The sequence below is a fragment of the Ostrea edulis genome, chromosome 1 (genome assembly GCF_947568905.1).
Source record: "Ostrea edulis chromosome 1, xbOstEdul1.1, whole genome shotgun sequence".
Taxonomy (NCBI): Eukaryota; Metazoa; Mollusca; class Bivalvia; order Ostreida; family Ostreidae; genus Ostrea; species Ostrea edulis.
In genome coordinates this window covers 88,513,266-88,535,091 of record NC_079164.1, presented here as the reverse complement: position 1 = coordinate 88,535,091, position 21,826 = coordinate 88,513,266, and the positions used below count along the sequence as shown (strand labels likewise).

The following is a 21,826-nucleotide window of genomic DNA, read 5'->3' as shown; positions in this document are numbered from 1 at the left end:
CGGTTTACGAAAGCCCTTTGAGCTCATTTTCGTAGCTGAAAAAATATTTTTTCGCGTTATAAAGCGCAACTTTCACGCACAGCTTTTGCGTTATAACGCGAACCTTTCGCGAATTAACGTAGAACGTTCGTGTTAAAATGCGAAACTTTCGCGAAGTTACGCGTATCTTTCGCCTTACAACTCAAAACCTTCGCGAATAAACGGGTAATTTTCGCAAATTGCGTAACTATCGCGTTATAATGCGAAATATTCGCGTTATAATGCGAAACTTTCACGAAATACATGTAACGCGTAACTCCGCAAATCTCCAACGAGCAGACAAGCGATAATAACTGTTACCGATAGGGAGCGCTAATTTAGTTTCGTTTTGATTCTCTCCGATCCGCGACACAAACAATCAATTTCGAGATTTGATGTTAATCAGTTGATCCTTCTTAGTGATACTGAAGGGGAAATCACTACTATATGTACAATAGAAAAAAATTGCGATCGTTGTCAGCTGGAAATTGTACGTTCACCTTTGCCTCCTAAAGTAATTTTGATAAAACGATTTTATCATTTCCCGTGGGTAAAACAACAAATAAATCCTTTCCTTTTACAACAGTTTTTATAAACACTCTAGTTGTAAATCAAATTAAATACCGACATTTTGGTAAGCCTCCTTCTGACGTTACAAACGTTATCGCGTGTCTTTTCCATCCTCTCTGCACGTCGGAGATTTATATGTACGGGGACAGCCGAGCGTCTGGTTGCACGAGACTAGTAACTTTCGCGTTATAATGCAAAACTTTCGCGAATATGCGCGTATTTTTCGCCTTATAATCTATTTGAATATAGTTATGTAAAATAGGAACCCGTGATTAGTACAATGATCGAAGAATGACGTTTATACATTTATAAGTAACCTTAAATACACACGCTAACAAGCCTACATTTTACACACGAATATTTCAGAATATTTGGCATATATCCATTGAAATATTTTTGAAAAACCCATATAATTCTCACAGGAACCTTTGTAACGTATTATTTTATAATGTTTTTATTTGATATGTCACCAAGTGCTGTCTAGAGCACAGGCACCTGAAGTGTGGATAGCCTGTATAGATCTTATGTACATACTCCCCTTCTAGAATGAAATTATTTTATACAAAACCAATTATTATCCAAAAAATGTTATTCCCCCACCGATCACCCTCATAAGTCGTTCTGAACAGTCAGTTTCTACCTTCTGTAAGCTTTTGAGATGACCAATTGTGAGATACTAATACATAGTATCTCACATATGGTCATCTCAAAGGCTTACAGAAGGTAGAAACTGACTGTTCAGACGGACTTTTAAGGGTGACCGGTGTGGAAATGACATGCATGTTTTGGATGAATTATTAATGGTTCTGTACTATAAAAATAATTTCATTCTGGGGCTCGGTGGGGGGTGGGGTGGGGGTGGGGTGTTACATGTATGTACATAAGATCTATAAGGCTATCCACCTTTCAGGTGCCTGTGGTCTAGAGACATTTTGTTGTTGTTTTTTCTTTCATCAAATGAAGTAAATGTAGATTTTATAGAAGCATTGTTTGCTCAATAACATAACATAAATTCTGAGATTTAGTGGTTGATAATCCAATAGTTTTTTGAAATTATGTGACATTTTAAGGCTGCATTTCAATGGATGAAATTTTATACCCCTGTATTAAAAGCTGTTGTTAGCTAAGCAACACTGGTATTATTCAATTACAAATATGAACTCGACTTTGCATTCAATTAAACTTTAATACCATATATGCCAAAAAATTTGGAAATATTTTTGTGTAAATATGTAGGCTTATAAGCGTGTGTACATAGTTCTTTACTTTAAGGTACATAATACATATGAATGCATAATAGTCAGTCTTCATTCATTGTACTAATCACGGGTTCCTATTTTACACGGGTTCCTATTTTACATTACTATATTCATATAGAACATTTCGCGTTATAACGCGAAAAATACGCGTTTATTTGCGAAAGTTTTGCATTATAACACAAAAGTCACGCAGCATAAAGCGAATTTTTTTTCAGCTACGAAAATGAACTCAATGGACTTTCGTTCACACATACACACGTAGCCCCCCCCCCCCCCCACCACCACCACCACACACACACACACACACACACACACACACACACACACAGAGTCAAATATTTCACATAATATATGTATATGTTCTTTTTCAAATTCCACTGAAGAGCCATTATATTTATATTTTTGCTGTTTTTTAAATTCCACTAAAGAGCTGTACAAGGCGAAAGCGGATTGGAATAAATGTGAAATCTTTGACTGAATGTTTTCTATATTTTCGCATACCAAGGTCTTACATGTATATATAATAGGTATGTATAACGGATGTTGATGGATGCCAATATCTAGAGTCGTACTTTTAATGTGAAAAAAGGGGACATGAAATCAAGCAAGATTCAATCTTAAAGAAAGTATGAGTTGTTATTATATGAGGACTTGGGGCTACCGTGACAGATAACCGGAGATTTACACGTGATTAAATCCAATATGTTCACCACATGAAAGTCCCCCATAGGCTATCGCAGTGACAGTCATTCACATCAAATCCACATTTTCACGCCCAGTCTCTCTCTCTCTCTCTCTCTCTCTCTCTCTCTCTCTCTCTCGTCCTTTTACACTGTCAGTAGATCTTGATATATATGTATATATACATACATGAAATTAAGGTTTGAGAGCACCAAGAGTATTGCATGGAAAAACAAATATAGTATTTTTTTTACCATTTACCTAATCTGATAAGAACATGTCAAAAGAAAGACATTTGATATATATATCACACGTTTTCAGATCACGTTTTGGCAGTTAATTTTAGGTCCGTACTACATATAGTCCTCTTATTATCCCTTTATCTTTCTCTCTCCTTTCTATTTTAAATAAGATCTTATTTTCATGGTGTACTGGAATACTTCTCGAGAGGATTTTATTATTTATATCCAAGACTATATTTTGAGTCGGGTTCGATGTTTCACTATTTATAACCTCATTTGGAAATCTCCAATGTCAACAATTGAACCAGTGCCAGTAGTGGGTTGTGCACTATTATAATATGCACATATGTGACAAGATTTTGATTTAATCAATTTCGTTACTAGGTAAGTCATTATGATTTTTGTGTGTTTTCATTAGCTTTAATTGATAGGCCTAACTATATACATAATTTATTTTCTTAAAAAAATCCAATAAATGACTGAATGATACGTCCATATAGATCTATAGCTGTATGGTTTCAAATAAAAATACGCCGTATTTAAACATGTACTGCTATTTTTTTCTATTTTGTTTTAATTGAACAGTACAGTGGTTTGAAGTAGAAGAATGTCCCAGAGTTAGCTTTGTAATGGGATCAGGACCTTCCAGGGATGGTAAAACGGTTAAAGTAGAAACATCTGCCACCACCATCAGTGTTATACCGTCTCCCAACACATTTAAAATCACTGAAAAAAACACAGTAATTGTGGCTAAAAATTCAAAGGAAAAGAATGAAGATGAAACAATAAATTCGAAAGCTGATATGAAGGGAAGCAATGAAAACACTGATGATCAAAAAGATGACAAAACCAATACAGCTGCATCTGGTGAGGATACTAAAGTCTCAAAAATATTGGATGACACTGGAAACCAGAAAAAGCAAACCCCCAACTCCCAGAATGCACCAGAGAACCTAGAAAATGATGTCAATGAAGAACAAGGTCAGGAAGGAGAAGAAAAGGTGTCAAAAGAGGAACATGAAGCATACACAGATCAGCAGATTCAAGCTATCAAAACCAAGACATTGAAATCTTTGGAAACCAACCTTGCTATTCTCTCAGACATTGAAGGACATTTGACGGAAAATGGGACATTTGATGGGACTTTAAAAAAGGCAACATTTAATTTGCAAAAATGTCACTTCGCTTTGAAGAAAGCTAGTTTAGATATTTATAACAAATTCAAAACAGAACAAGGATCTGTTATTGCTGAGCTTGGTGGTGTGAAAACTATTTGTGATATGGTAGTCTACTGTTTAAGGAAAGGTTACTATGGAGAGACAGATAAGTTAATTCAGAGTGTCTGGATACCACTCGTCAACTCAGCCATTGTGTTGTTGAACTTCACTGACAGTAACCCAAAGTTTGTACATTTGCTAGTGGAGCATACAGACTTCCTACCTCAGGTCTGTGAAACTTTGCAGGCTCTACGAGAAAGTCATTTGGAGGGTAATATACGGGTGAGAATAGAACTTAATTAAACTTGATAAATATTGTTACTTACTTATATCCTCTTCATCCCCGGTGGGACATAAGGCTTCAACAAGTTGTAAATATTGTATGAAAGATATTTAGAAAGATTGGTATGCTAAATTCACACACAGTTCTTGTTTTGTGCATTTGTAACTCTATAGTTTTGTTACACTTGTATTAAGATGCTATACTGTATTGTATATATACATGTAAATGCTGCCCATTTTTCTTTAATCTTATACCTTTGTGATGTAACAGAGAATTTAATTGATATTTTTAAATATGATCATGGTGGTTTAAAGGCAATTCACCTTTTTTTTTTGGTAAAGGAAAAGGATGACAAAATCATGGGATTTTTCTTGTCGATCCTCCACAACATAGCCCAGGCAGAAAATAGTATATCAGAACTGAGAGAATATGGCTTTGTGGAGGTGTTGATGCCTTATCTTAAATCAAAGTCAGAAAAAATACTATTGTCAACTCTGGCCACCCTAGCAGATTTAGTGGATGAATCTGAAGCCAAGTGTTTAGAGAGAGATGGAGAGTTCTTCACTTTTCTGTTGAAATGTTTGAAGTCTGCAATGAAAGACAGACATAGAAGATGTAAAGGCTGGTCTGCCCGTGAATTAGGAAGAAGTACTGACTTTTCACATCTGCATGTTTATATATACATACAGTGTTCGAAATTGGTTTAAAACTTGGTATTGCCTACGGGTGTATGCCAAAACAAGAACAAAGACCTCATCGAATTGGCATAGACCGCAATATTGAAAAAATAAAAAATCACAAAAAAACATTTACATTTACTTCTAATGTACTTAGAAAGCATATCTTCATTCCCTTTCCATAACAATATCCTCCTTTCCTTATAAAATTTATCAGACATCAACTGACCATGTGGGGTCCTTTGGGATAACTTTATTGCTTTAAATCTAAAAAAAAAATCGTCATAGACAATTTGGTCTACCTCAATTACAATTGGCATAGATAACTTTATTGCTTTAAATCTAAAAAAGTCGGCATAGACAATTTGGTCTACCTCAATTACAATTGGCATAGACCAGCGTCATTTGACATAGACTCGGTTTTTCGGTCTGCTTAATTTCGAACACTGTACATATGTATATTCAATTGCCAATTTTTTATGTGAAAGTTAGATAAAAGATTCTTGGGTAATTTTTTTTTAATTCTATATATAGCTGTGAGAAGGATTGCCAGGAATGATGTCAACAAAAAGTCATTAGTGTCCCAAGGCTCTCTACCAGTGCTAGTGGCCCTGGCTCAGTCCAATTACGAGGAGGAACAGATAGGTATATGTACTGACTGTATCTAATGATTATTCTGATTATTATTTGTACTTCTTACTTAAATGTGTTATTGCGTCTTAAAAATGTAAGATGCTATTGTATGTATATAAAATTACACAACAATTTCATTAAATAGATAATTAATGTATACATGTATTCCAAAAAACAGCATTCTTTTTTAATGAACCATCTTTCTATTAGTGATAGTTAATACAATCATTGTGTGTTATTTTACAGAGGCTATGGGAGCACTGTGGACACTGTCATTTGACAAGGAAAACCAGGATGTCATGCTACAGGATGATGCAGTGATGAAGAATTTCATCAACCTCCGCACATCACCAATACAGAGAATCAAGAATGCCTGTAATGGAGCCTTGTGGAACATGAGAGAGAAGCTCAGTTCAGAAGACAAGTACAAGGAACTAGGTAATGGCACCCACCCTCTGAGTAGATTTAGAAATTATGCAGTCATTCATGTATATAGTGCAACTCAAACTGTCACATGCAAAGCATTATTTGAAGGTATCAAATTTTAAGGAGACCTGTACAATATATATCAAGATTCAATACCTATATAGATTTTAGTTATTGATATGTTTCTGGAGGTTAGTGTGATTTGTATATATGTATCTTACATCAGGCAGTGAATACAAAAGAGACGAAAAGGAAGTTACATCATATTCTTCTGCTTCTCCTGGAGGCCAAAGAGGTCATGTGATGATCAGCTACCAATGGGCCAATCAGAAAATTATCACGAAGATTCGAGACAGTCTGCAGCAGAACGGAATCACATGCTGGATGGACATAGACGATATGCAAGGTTCCACTCTGAATGCCATGGCTCAAGCTGTGGAGAAGGCGGACATTATTTTGATCTGTTACTCAAAGAAATACTATGACAGCCCTAATTGTAGAGCAGGTCAGTATGATATTTAACTTATTATTGAAACATTCTACACCAATCTTATTTGTAGGTATATATTTTTTGGTACCAAAATATAGAAAGGTAATTTCAGAACATCAAATGTTAACTTACTATTTCTGCATATTCTGAATTGAGAAATCAACGATATTTTTTTGAGAAAGTCTTTTTCTTCAAGGAATTAAAGTAATTTTTACTTATTTTATTCAACATAAAGTAAGTTGGGGCTGTTTACGTATATGAACCACGAAGAGGTCTATAAACATGATAAAAGAGGGTAAACTGTCCAAACTACTTTATATCATATAAAATGAATAGATATTACTTTGAATTCATTCCTTATAATTCTATTTAGAAAAATGGATTTGATGTAACTTGATAAACATTTATAGATAAAATACGTGTATGATTTTTTTAACGACACAGATTAATCAATATTGTTACAGCAACAGAATGGAAACGGAGGAGCCGAATGTTGATAAATTCTAATAAACTAATCAAATTGCGTTTCACATGTGAAATTTGAATCATTCATTGATTAAATTTAAGTCATAAAGAAAGTTTTAAATGACTGACTTTTTTTCTGTAGAAGAACTGACACTCATGATCAAATAGATAGAAATCTGCTGTCTTAACTTGGCTTATGATACTTTAATGTAATATCCCTACCATTTTCAGAAGCAGAGTATGCATTTCAACTAAGAAAACCTATAATTCCATTAAAAATGGAGAGAAATTACCAAGCTAGAGAGTGGCTGGGTTTCATCATTGGTTCAAAATTGTTTTTTGAGTTCACTGAAAAGTACCCATTTGAGAGCAAAATGAGTGCTTTAGTGAAGGAGGTCCTGACCCGACAGAAAAGGTCTGTTCCTGAGAAACCTATCATTCCTCAGATCGCCACACTCCATACAGAGGTAGGCTATCCAGAACTTTGAATAATAAATTCCAGTCTTCATTTGTGCTTGAGATTCTCTTTTGCACTATTCATTTTTATAAGACCATTAGATGATGGAGTAATATGGTTATTACATTTTTTCAGAAGACACCAGAGACCAGTGGTGGGAAGACAAAGACCAGGGTTCAGGCATCCGAGGTAGTAAAGAACTGGACAGAGAGCGACGTCCTCAGATGGACAAATCACCACAAACTGCCCAGGTATGTAGTAATCCCCACACACTGCCCAGAAATGTAGTAACCACCACACACTGCCCAGGTATGTAGTAATCCCCACACACTGCCCAGGTATATCGTAATCACTACACACTGCCTAGGTATATAGTAATCAGTTCACGCTGCCCAGGTATATAGAAATCACTACACACTGCCCAGGTATATAGTAATCACTACACACTGCCCAGGTATATAGTAATCATCACACACTGCCCAGGTATATAGTAATCACTACACACTGCCCAGGTATATAGAAATCACTACACACTGCCCAGGTATATAGTAATCACTACACACTGCCCAGGTATATAATAATCACCACACACTGCCCAGGTATATAGTAATCATCACACACTGCCCAGGTATATAGTAATCACTACACACTGCCCAGGTATATAGTAATCACCACACACTGCCCAGGTATATAGTAATCACCACACACTGCCTAGGTATATAGTAATCATCACACACTGCCCAAGTATACAGTAATCACTACACACTGCCCAGGTATATAGAAATCACTACACACTGCCCAGGTATATCGTTATCACTACACACTGCCCATGTATATAGTAATCACCACACACTGCCCAGGTATATAGTAATCACACACTGCCCAGGTATGTAATAATCACTACACACTGCCCAGGTATATAGTAATCACTACACACTGCCCAGGTATATAGTAATCACCACACACTGCCCAGGTATGTAGTAATCACCACACACTGCCCAGGTATATAGTAATCACCACACACTGCCCAGGTATACAGTAATCACTACACACTGCTCAGGTATATAGTAATCACTACACACTGCCCAGGTATATAGTAATCACTACACACTGTCCAGGTATATAGTAATCACCACACACTGCCCAGGTATATAGTAATCACTACACACTGCCCAGGTATATAGTAATCACCACACACTGCTCAGGTATATAGTAATCACCACACACTGCCCAGGTATACAGTAATCACTACACACTGCTCAGGTATATAGTAATCACTACACACTGCCCAGGTATATAGTAATCACTACACACTGTCCAGGTATATAGTAATCACCACACACTGCCCAGGTATATAGTAATCACTACACACTGCCCAGGTATATAGTAATCACCACACACTGCTCAGGTATATAGTAATCACCACACACTGCCCAGGTATATAGTAATCACACACTGCCCAGGTATGTAATAATCACTACACACTGCCCAGGTATATAGTAATCACTACACACTGCCCAGGTATATAGTAATCACCACACACTGCTCAGGTATGTAATAATCACTACACACTGCCCAGGTATATAGTAATCACCACACACTGCCCAGGTATATAGTAATCACTACACACTGCCCAGGTATATAGTAATCACCACACACTGCCCAGGTATGTAATAATCACTACACACTGCCCAGGTATATAGTAATCACCACACACTGCCCAGGTATACAGTAATCACTACACACTGCTCAGGTATATAGTAATCACTACACACTGCCCAGGTATATAGTAATCACTACACACTGCCCAGGTATATAGTAATCACCACACACTGCTCAGGTATATAGTAATCACTACACACTGCCCAGGTATATAGTAATCACTACACACTGCCCAGGTATATAGTAATCACCACACACTGCTCAGGTATATAGTAATCACTACACACTGCCCAGGTATATAGTAATCACCACACACTGCTCAGGTACATAGTAATCACCACACACTACCTACGTATATAGTAATCACCACACACTGCTCAGGTATATAGTAACCATCACACACTACCCAGGTATATAGTAATCATCACACACTGCCCAGGTATATAGTAACCACCTCACACTGCCCAGGTATATATTATTCACCACACACTGCCCAGGTATGTAATAATCACTACACACTGCCCAGGTATATAGTAATCACCACACACTGCCCAGGTATATAGTAACCACCACACACTGCCCAGGTATATAGTAACCACCACACATTGCTTAGGTAAACAATGATCACCTCAAACTGTTCAAGTAAACAGTGATCATCACATTCTGCCCAGGTAAATGATATATTCAGGTAAACAATAATCACTACAAACTATCCATGTAAACAATGACCATTATAAATGTTCTATGTAAACAATGATCATTACAAACTGTCCATGTAAACAATGACCACTACAAACTGTCCATGTAAACAATGACCATTATAAATGTTCTATGTAAACAATGACCACTACAAACTGTCCATGTAAACAATGACCACTACAAACTGTCCATGTAAACAATGACCATTACAAACTGTCCATGTAAACAATGATCATTACAAACTGTCCATGTAAACAATGACCATTACAAACTGTCCATGTAAACAATGATCATTACAAACTGTCCATGTAAACAATGATCACTACAAACTGTCCATGTAAACAATGATCATTACAAACTGTCCATGTAAAGAGTTGATGACCTACTAGCAGTTAAACAGAAACTGGACTCTACAATCTTCCCATGTGTAGTATTTACATTGATCTCCAATAACTGCTGATGTAAATTACACATGCTTCATGCAGGTTCTGTGAAATTGGAGTCTGAAATTTTTCACATTTTGTTTTACTAAATATGAGATGATGACTGATAATATCAGTAAAGAGAACTCAGTTGATATCACATTGATTTCTTTATCTACATAGTAAGTAGTAAATTTCTTCCTTATTCTGTAATTCACCACAGAATACCACCAACATTTCTGCACTATACTGCAGTACATTCCTTTGCTCATACATTTTTGGAAAAGATTGTACAGTATTATCAATTTTAATTACATGTATCATGTAATGAAGAGATTATTATTGTCTGTTTGCAGCTCAAAGTTTTCTAAGCTGACCGGGGTTGAGATAGCCTTTCTTCAGGTTCTGAGACAGGAGGTGAGTCTACTGGGCAATACAAAACCATGTAATTCATGTAAATCTTGTGTAGTCATTGAGACAGGAGGCGAGTCTACTGGGCAATACAAAACCACGTAATTCACCTAGATTATGTGTAGTCATTGAGACAGGAGGCGAGTCTACTGGGCAATCACGTAATTCACCTAGATTATGTGTAGTCATTGAGACAGGAGGCGAGTATGTAAATCTTGTGTAGTCATTGAGACAGGAGGCGAGTATGTAAATCTTGTGTAGTCATTGAGACAGGAGGCGAGTATGTAAATCTTGTGTTGTCATTGAGACAGGAGGCGGGTCTACTGGGCAATCAGGTAATTCACCTAGATTATGTGTAGTCATTGAGACAGGAGGCGAGTCTACTGGGCAATCACATAATTCACCTAGATTATGTGTAGTCATTGAGACAGGAGGCGAGTATGTAAATCTTGTGTAGTCATTGAGACAGGAGGGGAGTCTATAGGGCAATACAAAACCACGTAATTCACATGCATGTAATTCAAGGTCTAAATTTTATGTGGTCATACAAAGATTGTAAATTAAAATAGATGAACATTTTATCTTGTCTGTGCAAAGGTTATTCTAACAAGCAAAACAATCTCAAATAATAGTGTGTTAAAATACAGGTTTTAGTGTTAGGCAGCATATTAATAAAGGACGATGAAGTGATTTTTATTTTGGTTAAACTCACAAAAAGCCAGACAGATGGGACATCACTATCTGTATTTGATGGTCTTTGTTTTGTTATTATAGTGTTAAAGTATAGTATAATTGATAAGTTTCTACATTCTGTGTTGTGCTAACTTTAAAGGTTTTTTAAGAATTTTATTGGGTTTTTATTATGATTTTAAGGACTGTGGACTTCAAACATTCATTATAATGCATGCATACATTTTAATTGCAGTCCCCAGATCACTTCTACAAAATTCTGAATGATATGCTTAAAATTAAAGACCTACCAACATTGGCCCAATTCACTTTTGCTTTGGAGGACACAGTAGTGTAGGTACTGGTGGATTTACACAGGGTCATCATCAGTGACAGATCCTTGTTTGAACATGTACATGTACTGTTTATATATGTAATGTCCATCATTTCCTTTGAAAGCACACAATATTGTAAATCAATTCAGCAGAAATATATACATGTACCCACTATTTTGCAGTATGTAGCAGTATAAGACCTGTAAATGTGTTACTATTAGCTGCATATTCTGCCATTTAGAGGAAGTTTTACTTTATCAAATTATCAGGTACACTACTTTTAATCAGGCACATGCTTGTGACGGAAAAGGTCACATGATTTCTTTTAAGTGTACTTTCCCACCTCAGTAATGTTTGTTTGCAAATAAGAGATTCAAATTGAAAATATTTTTGAAGAAAATTAGTGAGATGATTCAAAGACTTGTTGTTTAACTAAATCAGCTAATTTGTCATATGTAGGAAAACATATAAGTTTTCTTGTGTATAGGTATAAAATATATACCAACATTGTGGACCATACAGCAATATCATCTATACATAAATTTACTTCGGTAGCTCCTAAAATTAAATACATATGACATTACTGAGATTTCAAGATGAATGTTACATGTGTGATACCGTAAATGTAATATATGATATTTATGAGGGACAACAGCTTTCAGTGATTTAGCTGCACAGATTTAATTGTCTGCTTTATCATACATGTACAAAGTTCTAATACACGTAACTTAAATTAGATGTTAGCAATCTGAGTAAATTAGGTATGTGACTGTTGGACACAATTGTTATTAGTATCATGTTTTACGTGTGATGGACATACATGTAGATAGTAACTGGATTTAAACATGTTTATATTTTACCCAAATGGTCAGCAAATAATCTGAGCATGAAATGAAAGTCTGAGCCAAACTCCATTTCACTCTTTCGACTGCAATCATGTACTTTTGTTCAGAGTCGTACTTCACATGCACAGGTATCTGGTCATTAAAACATCTTCTTTGAAAAACCACTGGGCCAAAAAAGTTTAAATTTACAAGAAAGTTTCCTGGCATAGTGCAGATTCAAGTATGTTCAAATCATGGCCCCAGTGGTAGGGTGGGTCCGCAAAAAGGGGATAATTTTTTTTACATGGGATACACAGGAAAAATCTTTTATCTCAATAACAGCTGCAGGGCTATCATTAGTGATATTGATATGCAAGTATCCCCAGGTAGTGCAAATTCAAATTTACATGTTCAAATCATGAACCCCAAGATTAGGTTGGGACCAGAATAGGGGATCAAAATTTTACATAAGAATTTGTAAAGAATCATTAAATATTGTCTTCTCAAGAATAACAGTGCCATGATTAGTCATATCAATATGCAGGCATTCCCAGGTAATGCAGATTCAAGTTTGTTCAAGTTGTCGCCCCCAGGGATTGGGTGGGGCCACAATAGGGAATCAATAATTATAATACTCCTACCGTGTCTTAACCTTAACTTGCATTCAAACTTCAGTATAATTCCCTTATAATCTCTCAATGATATTTAACATACATGTACACATTATTTAGACTGTATGTAACTTGATGTTTATTAACTATAAAACTTTAGGATAGTAGCAACAGTATATAAATAGCTATAGTATACATATCTCAGATTGCAAATGTTTTATTATATATATATAATATATTTCTTATGGCAAGACCTTACATTTCATACCATGATCTGTGATCTTATGTCACGTGTGACCGGTTGAAGTTTGGTTGGGACCTCAATATGGGGTCAAAATTTTCATGGGAGTAAACATTGAAAAAAAATCACAATAGCAGGGCTAAGGCGACTCAGGTTAGCGATATGGCCATGGGCCTATTTTCTTAAGAAAGAGTTCTCAGGTTTTAAATTATGAAGCGATTTAAAAGTGTAATCGGCATACTATTTGCTTGAAAATCATCCTGATCAGAGCTTAGAACTTGTATTTTTATAGTGCTTTTTTAAAATGTTCATAATGATTTGTACTTGTGCCATATGCTATAAAGAGAAGATTATAATACTCGTATTAATGTGTGCTCTTTTGGATAACTTTTAAAAGTTATCTATCAAATTAGAAGATTTCATGTATATGGGACTATTTTTCAGTACAGCAATATGAATCTTACGGTTTACTATATTTGTTTTTTATATGTTTATTACACTCCACAGCACCACTATAGATGACACGTGTTAAATATCACTACAGATGACACGTGTTAAATATCACTACAGATGACACGTGTTAAATATCACTACATATTTCATGTGTTAAATATCACTACAGATGACAGGTGTTAAATATCACTACAGATGACAGGTGTTAAATATCACTACAGATGACACGTGTTAAATATCACTACAGATGACACGTGTTAAATATCATTACATATTTCATGTGTTAAATATCACTACAGATGACACGTGTTAAATATCACTACAGATGACACGTGTTAAATATCACTACAGATGACACGTGTTAAATATCACTACAGATGACACGTGTTAAATATGTCCTGCGCCTCTCATTTGTACAGGTTAGCATTTGTATGCACTTGTGGGTCTTTTCAATGGTTATAATAAGAAATTGAGGAGGTTCAATCATAACACATATTTTATTATTAGGCATTTGTGTAAATTTTAGTTTTTGTCTGTAATATAATTATTTGTTTGTCATAGTATTATTCATGATTATAATCATATTTGAAAATATGTTTTAATGAAATAAACTAGTAGTCAGTTAGAAATTTGTCTTCCACCTTTCATTTGTACAGGCTAGGTTATAGGCTACTCCCTACTTGTAGAGGGTGATCATTTCCAGGATCCAGAAGTTTTAGTCTGTCATACCTAGACATGTTCGATATGTAATGTGTATTGTACGATATCTCAAAAGCATTTGACTCAAATAGGGAAATGAACATTACATCCCTTCAAAGTATTCTCCACGGTTTGAAATACATAATTTCAAGCTCTGAATCCATTTCTGAAATGCGTTACGGTACGCTGATTTCGGTAGACCTCTGAGCACTGACTGATGGCTGGTAGGTGTGCTCTCAAGCAATATTTCTTTGTTCATTTTGCTGAATTTTTCATCAGATCTTGGTGATTACTAGGAGATTATTAGATATACTGCTAAGTGTTAATAGGTGCATACTTGGATAGTTGAAGTCAGTTACATCTTGTTTTGCTTTAGATTGCTTTATGGTATTAAAACTTCGATTCTTGTGTGACACGTGTCTTTGTAGTGCATGTGTTGTAGAAATTCATAAAAATTGTAATATCAAAATAAGCATTCTGAATATGAACCAGTTTGAAAGTCCCATAAAGACAGCTCTGCATATACTCGTAGTCTGTATGAGCGGTATGATATCTCTATTTGAATATTTTAAGATGTGCTGCAGTAGTGTGTTAGTGCGGTAACAGATGAAAAGTACGCGTTTCATTTCTTATATAAATTTAATGATGTGAATTTCATCCAAATACATTTGTGATTTGGGAGTCCGTCGCGTATTTAGATAAATCGATTTCTGTTAAGGAGTACCCGCCACCAAGAGACTGCATCACGTGATTGATATCGTCATAGTGATACTGAACTGAAGTCCCCGCCCCCGCCCCACCATAAGTAAAAACAAATAGAAACACTAATTGATTGTCAATTACAAAAAAGGTGGGGTTCCCACTGTCACCGACAATTTTGCTCTCGTAGTACGCTTTGCGGTATGACAGAATGGGAACACTGAGGCTGACCATTTTGTTGTGCATCATACGTAGATCGTCAACCAGTGCCTTTTCTTCATAATCAGTACTCAAAACCGGGAGAGCATGATGTAAATGAGAGCCGTAAATCTCTGTGAAATTTCTGGGTAAAACCTTCGCAAAAGTAATAGTTGATGGAACGTCTTGATCCAAGAGTCCGACCATCATGTCGTAACCGCTGTGGTAGTTTATGTGCGAAGGAACTGGAAGGACGTGTGTTTTGATAATCTTTCGATCCACGACTTTGTTATTCACATCCACAAATCGCAAAGTTGTGTTAACAGGCATGTTATAGTGCCTAGCCCAGATGGCGTGGCGTGGAGAAAGAAGGGTTCCAGCCTTACGGTTGTGCCCGTTGCTGTTCCAGGGTGAAATACAGGTAAGATCAAGGTCGTGTGCCCAGCAATCCGGATTTCTGACGTACACTTTGTGTGTGTGATCCTGTTTGGTGAAAATTTTAATCGCCTCTGACACTTCCGTCCCTAGTGTTTGCGTTCGAAGGAGTCGGTTGTCAATACCGTCTGCAATAGCGCTATAAAGGCTTATCTCTACGGCGGAGAGAGATCGAGGAGTAGTGGAGGTGATAAGGTGTGTAAAATTACAGACGCCATTAGCTCCAGTCCCCGTGACTGTGAAAGATGTGTGATGGTTATAAAAGGCATCGCAGTTAGACCGTTGATAATCACACACACCTGTAATGGAAACATATATGAGAGTCCTCTTCGCTTTTGTAGTTGAAAATGTAAGATCAATTACACATCAGACTGAAATACGTTTGTTTGTTTGTCTAGAGTTTTAAGCCGAAGCTGCGATATTTCAGCCATATATCGGCTTTAGAATTGAATCAATGTCTGGTTATCATGGCGGCTCCTAATAACCTTACTCTTTTTCTCGAACACCACAGTGACGATTTTTATTTGTTACCCGACAAGAAACAGGACACCGTTTTATGTCTCATTCTACGGACCATTGATATAGCTATGTTTAAATTCCAGAAGATTGTCGAGATCCAAACGTTTTTATTGTAAAGCAGCAGAAAACCACCCCCGAAACTTGAAAAACAAGAGGCCCATGGGCCACATCGCTCACCCGAGTCACCTTGGTCCATATCAGAAGATTTTCCATATCTATTTGCATGTAAAACCGTAGTCCCTATTATGGCCCCAAACCTACCCCTGGAGGCCATGGTTTTTTGTAAACTTGAATCTACACTATGTCAGAAAGCTTTCATGTAAATGTGAACTTCTTTGGCCCAATGGTTCTTGAGAAGAAGATTTTCAAAGATTTTCCCTATATATTTGTATGTAAAACTTTGACCCCCTATTGTGGTCCCATCCTACCCCAGGGGGCCATGATTTTAACAAACCTGAATCTGCACTATATCAGAAAGCTTTCATATAAATCTCAGCTTTTCTGGCTTAGTGGTTCTGGGAAGATTTTTAAAGATTTTTCCTATATATTTGTATGTAAAACTTTGACCCCCTATTGTGGCCCCATCCGACCCCCGGGGGCCATGATCTTAACAATTTAGAATCTGCACTATATCAGGAAACTTTCATATAAATCTCAGCTTTTCTGGCTCAATGGTTCTTGAGAAGAAGATTTTTAAAAAAAATTCCTATAAATTTGTATGTAAAACTTTGATGCCCCCCCCCCCTTGAGGCCCCATCCAATCCCCGGGGTCCATGATTTTAACAAACTTGAATCTGCACTATATATATAAAAAAAAAAAAAACGAAAAAAATACACCCCCCCCCCAAAAAAAAAATTTGACCCCCTATTGTGGCCCCATCCGATCCCCGGGGGCCATGATTTTTACAAACCTGAATCTGCACTATATCAGAAAGCTTTCATATAAATCTCAGCTTTTATGGCTCAGTGGTTCTGGGAAGAAGATTTTTAAAGATTTTTCCTATATATTTGTATGTAAAACTTTGACCCCCTATTGTGGCCCCATCCGACCCCCAGGGGCCATGATTTTAACAATTTAGAATCTGCACTATATCAGGAAGCTTTCATATAAATTTCAGCCTTTCTGGTTCAGTGGTTCTTGGGAAGAAGATTTTTGAAGATTTTTCCTATATATTTGAATGTAAAACTTTGATCCCCTATTGTGGCCCCATCCGACCCCCGGGGGCCATGATTTTAACAATTTAGAATCTGCGCTACCTAATAAAGCTTATCTATAAATTTCATCTTTTCTGGCCCAGTGGTTCTTGAGAAGATTTTTAATGACCCTACCCTATTTTTACCTTTTCTTGATTATCTCCCCTTGGAAGGTGGCCTGGCCCTTTATTTTAACAATTTAGAATTCCCTTTACCTAAGGATGTTTTGTACCAACTTTGGTTGAAATTGGCCAAGTGGTTGTTGAGAAGAAGTTGAAAATGTGAAAAGTTTACAGACGGACGGACGCCGGAATACGGGTGATCAGAAAAGCTCACTTGAGCTTTCAGCTCAGGTGAGCTAACAAAAAACTTTGACCCCCTATTGTGGCTCCATCCGATCCCCGGGGGCCATGATTTTAACAATTTAGAATCTGTACTACATCAGGAAGCTTTCATATAAATCTCAGCTTTTCTGGCTCAGTGGTTCTTGGGAAGAAGATTTTTAAAGATTTTTCCTATATATTTGTATGTAAAACTTTGACCCCCTATTGTGGCCCCATCCGACCCCCGGGGCCATGATTTTAACAATTTAGAATCTGCACTATATCGGGAAGCTTTCATATAAATTTCAGCTTTTCTGGCTCAGTGGTTCTTGAGAAGAAGATTTTAAAAGATTTTTCCTATATATTTGTATGTAAAACTTTGATCCCCTATTGTGGCCCCATCCGACCCCAGGGGGCCATGATTTTACCAATTTAGAATCCGCATTATATAAGGAAGCTTTCATATAAATTTCAGCTTTTCTGGCTCAGTTTTTCTTGAGAAGAAGATTTTTAAAGATTTTCCCTATATATTTGTATGTAAAACTTTGATCCCCTATTGTAGCCCCATCCGACCCCAGGGAGCCATGATTTTAACAAACCTGAATCTGCATTATATCAGAAAGCTTTCATATAAATCTCAGCTTTTCTGGCTCAGTGGTTCTTGGGAAGAAGATTTTTAAAGATTTTTCCTATATATTTGTATGTAAAACTTTGACCCTCTATTGTGGCCCCATCCGACCCCCGGGGCCATGATTTTAACAATTTAGAATCTGTACTATATCAGGAAGCTTTCATATAAATCTCAGCTTTTCTGGTTCAATGGTTCTTGAGAAGAAGATTTTAAAAGATTTTTCCTATATATTTGTATGTAAAACTTTGATCCCCTATCGTGGCCCCATCCGACCCCCAGGGGCCATGATTTTAACAATTTAGAATCTGCACTACCTAATAAAGCTTATCTATAAATTTCATCTTTTCTGGCCCAGTGGTTCTTGAGAAGAAGATTTTTTAATGATCCTACCCTATTTTTACCTTTTCTTGATTATCTCCCCTTGGAAGGTGGCCTGGCCCTTTATTTTAACAATCTAGAATTCCCTTTACCTAAGGATGTTTTGTACCAACTTTGGTTGAAATTGACCCAGTGGTTGTTGAGAAGAAGTTGAAAATGTGAAAAGTTTACAGACGGACGGACAGACGGACGGACGCCGGAATACGGGTGATCAGAAAAGCTCACTTGAGCTTTCAGCTCAGGTGAGCTAAAAAGCCTCTGAAGCTGCAGATTAAGCCTTATTGAGTTGTTGAACAATATGTAATCCGCTAAACTTACCGTTATGGACGACGCCATCACTGGTGCAGATAGTGATGTGAGAATATTGCTGACAGACGCTATTCTCTACATCTTGTATACATTCAGCATACGTTTTCCCATTTATCGAGGAAACTAGTACTGCAAGATCAAACAAACAACGACAAAGTTTTATTGAATAATATCCTTCTTATCTCCGTCTCTCTATAATAAGACCAAGCTTTTGATAAGAAAAAAGATAAGTAAGAGTCTTCAATACAGAATAATGTGAGGTAATTCAATATCTGCTAAACTAAGTTATCTTACCTTGGACAATCAGTAAAACTGCTATCGCCGTCTTTTCAACGACTGACATTCCCCTGATTTACTTAGTCGGTCAGAAATGGAGGATGTCTGGTATAAATATAGTTGAACTACATTCTTATCTCTGGAATTATGACGATAGGACTATTACAGAATGATAAATCTAGAACGGACAATTGGAAATGACAACCATCTAGTGCTGCAACCGCCTGATATGTCATATATAAAAATGGCATCCCAAGGTTTAGTGATGAAAGGTGAAGATAACGAACAGTGATCAATCTCATAACTCCTATAGGCAATTCAAATATATGAGTTATATGATATTAAAATTCATGTTAATGAACACACAAATACACACACGCGCGCGTGCTCACGCGCATTTTTATTTCCGAACAATCACCACACATAGTATTGCTAAAGACGTTGAAATTAATTAATATGAATGTAAAGCACTTTCACGGATAAGCAGCATTGTATAATGACATTTTGAAATCAAATCGTACAGCAATCTTTGAATGTAAAAAGAAATGTGTCTTTATAGATCATTTATACTACATTATTACTATGTATGTTACATAAGGTTCTTGCTAACTGGAATGATAAGTGTTTGAAATTAATTTGGATTTTATGTGTGTATACAAATGAATTCAGATATCGGTTCCACAATGAAAGAAAAAGTGAGCAAGCTCACATATCACCCTCACAATGAATGTATGACAATGCTACTGTCACACGTAGTGTGAAGCATAAAACACAACAAATTCCTATGTCTCTGTACTATTTTCACGCATGCAAATAGACGGCATTGCTAAAGTTATATGTATTATTGCTTAGAAATGTGAATTGCGTAAAATAGAGATATTTTTATTTCATATGGCTTGAAAGTGGGTTTCACACATGTTGCACCAAATAGTTTTCTATGTTCAAAAGGAGCGTGGCTCCCAGGAATAAAAATGAATCAGAATTTCCTGTGAATATGCACATCTACACAGTATGTCTGTATTCAAAAACACAAAGTGACATGAATGTCTCTTCAGCGGTTTCAGAGGAGTTGCAAGGACAAACTGTTTAAGTAGTATATATAATCTTGGTCAAACTTTTAAGTTCAAAAGTGGCTTAACTCCACAAAAAGTGAACAAGAATTTCCCATGAATATGCATATCTACGCAGTAGGTTCTTATAACTACAAAGTTTCATAAAATTCTGTCCAGCGGTTTCAGAGGAGTTGCACTGACAAGAGCAGAAATGTCGGGTCAAAAACATTATACCCCCCGCAACTCGTTGTATGCATGGGACATGATAAATCTACAAACCCAGGGACTGAGTGGGATTACATGCACTTTTACCCCGAACGGACACCATGTAATATGACTGAAGATGAGAAACCTGGCCCCAAATGTTTCTGTGTCTTTGGTTCACAACCTGGTTTCAGCAGGTTCTTCAAACTGTAGCCTCTCCATCTTACTTTTAAGAAGTCGAGAGGAAACGGTCATGTCTGTCATTCCTTGAACTTCACAAGATGACCACACAATTATAATCATAGCTCGAGGAATGTGTTACCACTTCGGTGCTTCCACCATTTGCGCGCAGTTCCACTGTCCACAAATCCCCTGTCCAATCCCAATGCCGTCAGGAGCCAGGATAAATAGTAAAGATTTAGACTCTACAAGGACTTCCTGTCCCTACATAGACGCAAGACCAATGGGAATTACTAGTGAATTAATTCATATTACAAATGTGACGTATTATGTATATTGTAGTTTCAACAAAAACAATTCATTTAGCCTGTAAATTTCTACTGAATTACAACAAAATAATTTGAATTATTTTGATATTGGACTAGCTGATAAAAACCCAAATAATTTGAATTAGCTGAAGTGGTTTGGTCTGATATCTTGGAGGATTTAATTTTGACTTGATTAATCTCCTATGCTGAAATTTAAAATGGACAAGTATATGCCCTTCTTTTCAAATACTAGTAAACTAATAACAATCAACAATTTGAAAGTTGGAACTATTTTAAAATTGTATTGATTGTATATTGTTCAACGTCCCAATCGAGAATTTTTCACTCATATCGAGACGTCACCAAGACCAATGAAGGGCTTCAAATTTTAGGCCTATGCTCGGCGCTTACGGCCATTGAGCAGGGAGGGATCTTTATCGTGCCACACCTACTACTGTTACACGGGGTATTCCTTTTTAAGGTCATCTCCGAGGACCCGTAACATTCACACCTGATGCCGAGCGTTTGGCGATGGAACTTTCACTATCTGTTTTAACGACTCTGTTGCGGCCAGGATTCGAACTCCGACCTTCCGCATGCGGATCGAACGTTCTACCTCTAGACCACCATGGCGGTGGAACTACATGTATTTGAACAGATTAAGCTGAGAAACAAG

The 21,826-nt window shown here is 36.6% G+C and overlaps 2 protein-coding genes across 2 annotated transcripts; one reads left to right on the top strand and one right to left on the bottom strand.

Annotated features, from left to right (window-relative positions):
* The first annotated feature begins 3,045 nt into the window (after window positions 1-3,045).
* Window positions 3,046-14,374, top strand: LOC125675955 (uncharacterized). The gene is made up of 10 exons (XM_048913815.2): window positions 3,046-3,154; window positions 3,356-4,269; window positions 4,612-4,918; window positions 5,482-5,592; window positions 5,827-6,018; window positions 6,233-6,511; window positions 7,193-7,428; window positions 7,554-7,669; window positions 10,558-10,618; window positions 11,538-14,374. Exons 2-10 carry the CDS (start codon window positions 3,400-3,402, stop codon window positions 11,637-11,639), a joined length of 2,274 nt encoding a protein of 757 aa, XP_048769772.2. The 5' UTR covers window positions 3,046-3,154; window positions 3,356-3,399; the 3' UTR covers window positions 11,640-14,374.
* A 690-nt stretch (window positions 14,375-15,064) lies between these two features.
* Window positions 15,065-19,548, bottom strand: LOC125675985 (uncharacterized). The gene is made up of 3 exons (XM_048913856.2): window positions 19,425-19,548; window positions 19,140-19,259; window positions 15,065-16,075 (listed from the first exon to the last, which is right to left on the bottom strand). Exons 1-3 carry the CDS (start codon window positions 19,471-19,473, stop codon window positions 15,099-15,101), a joined length of 1,146 nt encoding a protein of 381 aa, XP_048769813.1. The 5' UTR covers window positions 19,474-19,548; the 3' UTR covers window positions 15,065-15,098.
* Window positions 19,549-21,826: the final 2,278 nt, after the last annotated feature.

What these genes read in the sequence shown, in the direction of transcription:
- LOC125675985 (XM_048913856.2), bottom strand. Translation starts at nt 19,473, where the DNA reads ATGTCAGTCGTTGAAAAGACGGCGATAGCAGTTTTACTGATTGTCCAA. An exon ending in AGTTTTACTGATTGTCCAAG is followed by an intron (nt 19,260 to 19,424) that starts GTAAGATAACTT and finishes TTGATCTTGCAG; the next exon opens with TACTAGTTTCCTCGATAAAT. An exon ending in TGATGGCGTCGTCCATAACG is followed by an intron (nt 16,076 to 19,139) that starts GTAAGTTTAGCG and finishes TTTCCATTACAG; the next exon opens with GTGTGTGTGATTATCAACGG.
- LOC125675955 (XM_048913815.2), top strand. Translation starts at nt 3,400, where the DNA reads ATGGGATCAGGACCTTCCAGGGATGGTAAAACGGTTAAAGTAGAAACA. An exon ending in TGCCCGTGAATTAGGAAGAA is followed by an intron (nt 4,919 to 5,481) that starts GTACTGACTTTT and finishes TTCTATATATAG; the next exon opens with CTGTGAGAAGGATTGCCAGG. An exon ending in AATCACCACAAACTGCCCAG is followed by an intron (nt 7,670 to 10,557) that starts GTATGTAGTAAT and finishes GTCTGTTTGCAG; the next exon opens with CTCAAAGTTTTCTAAGCTGA.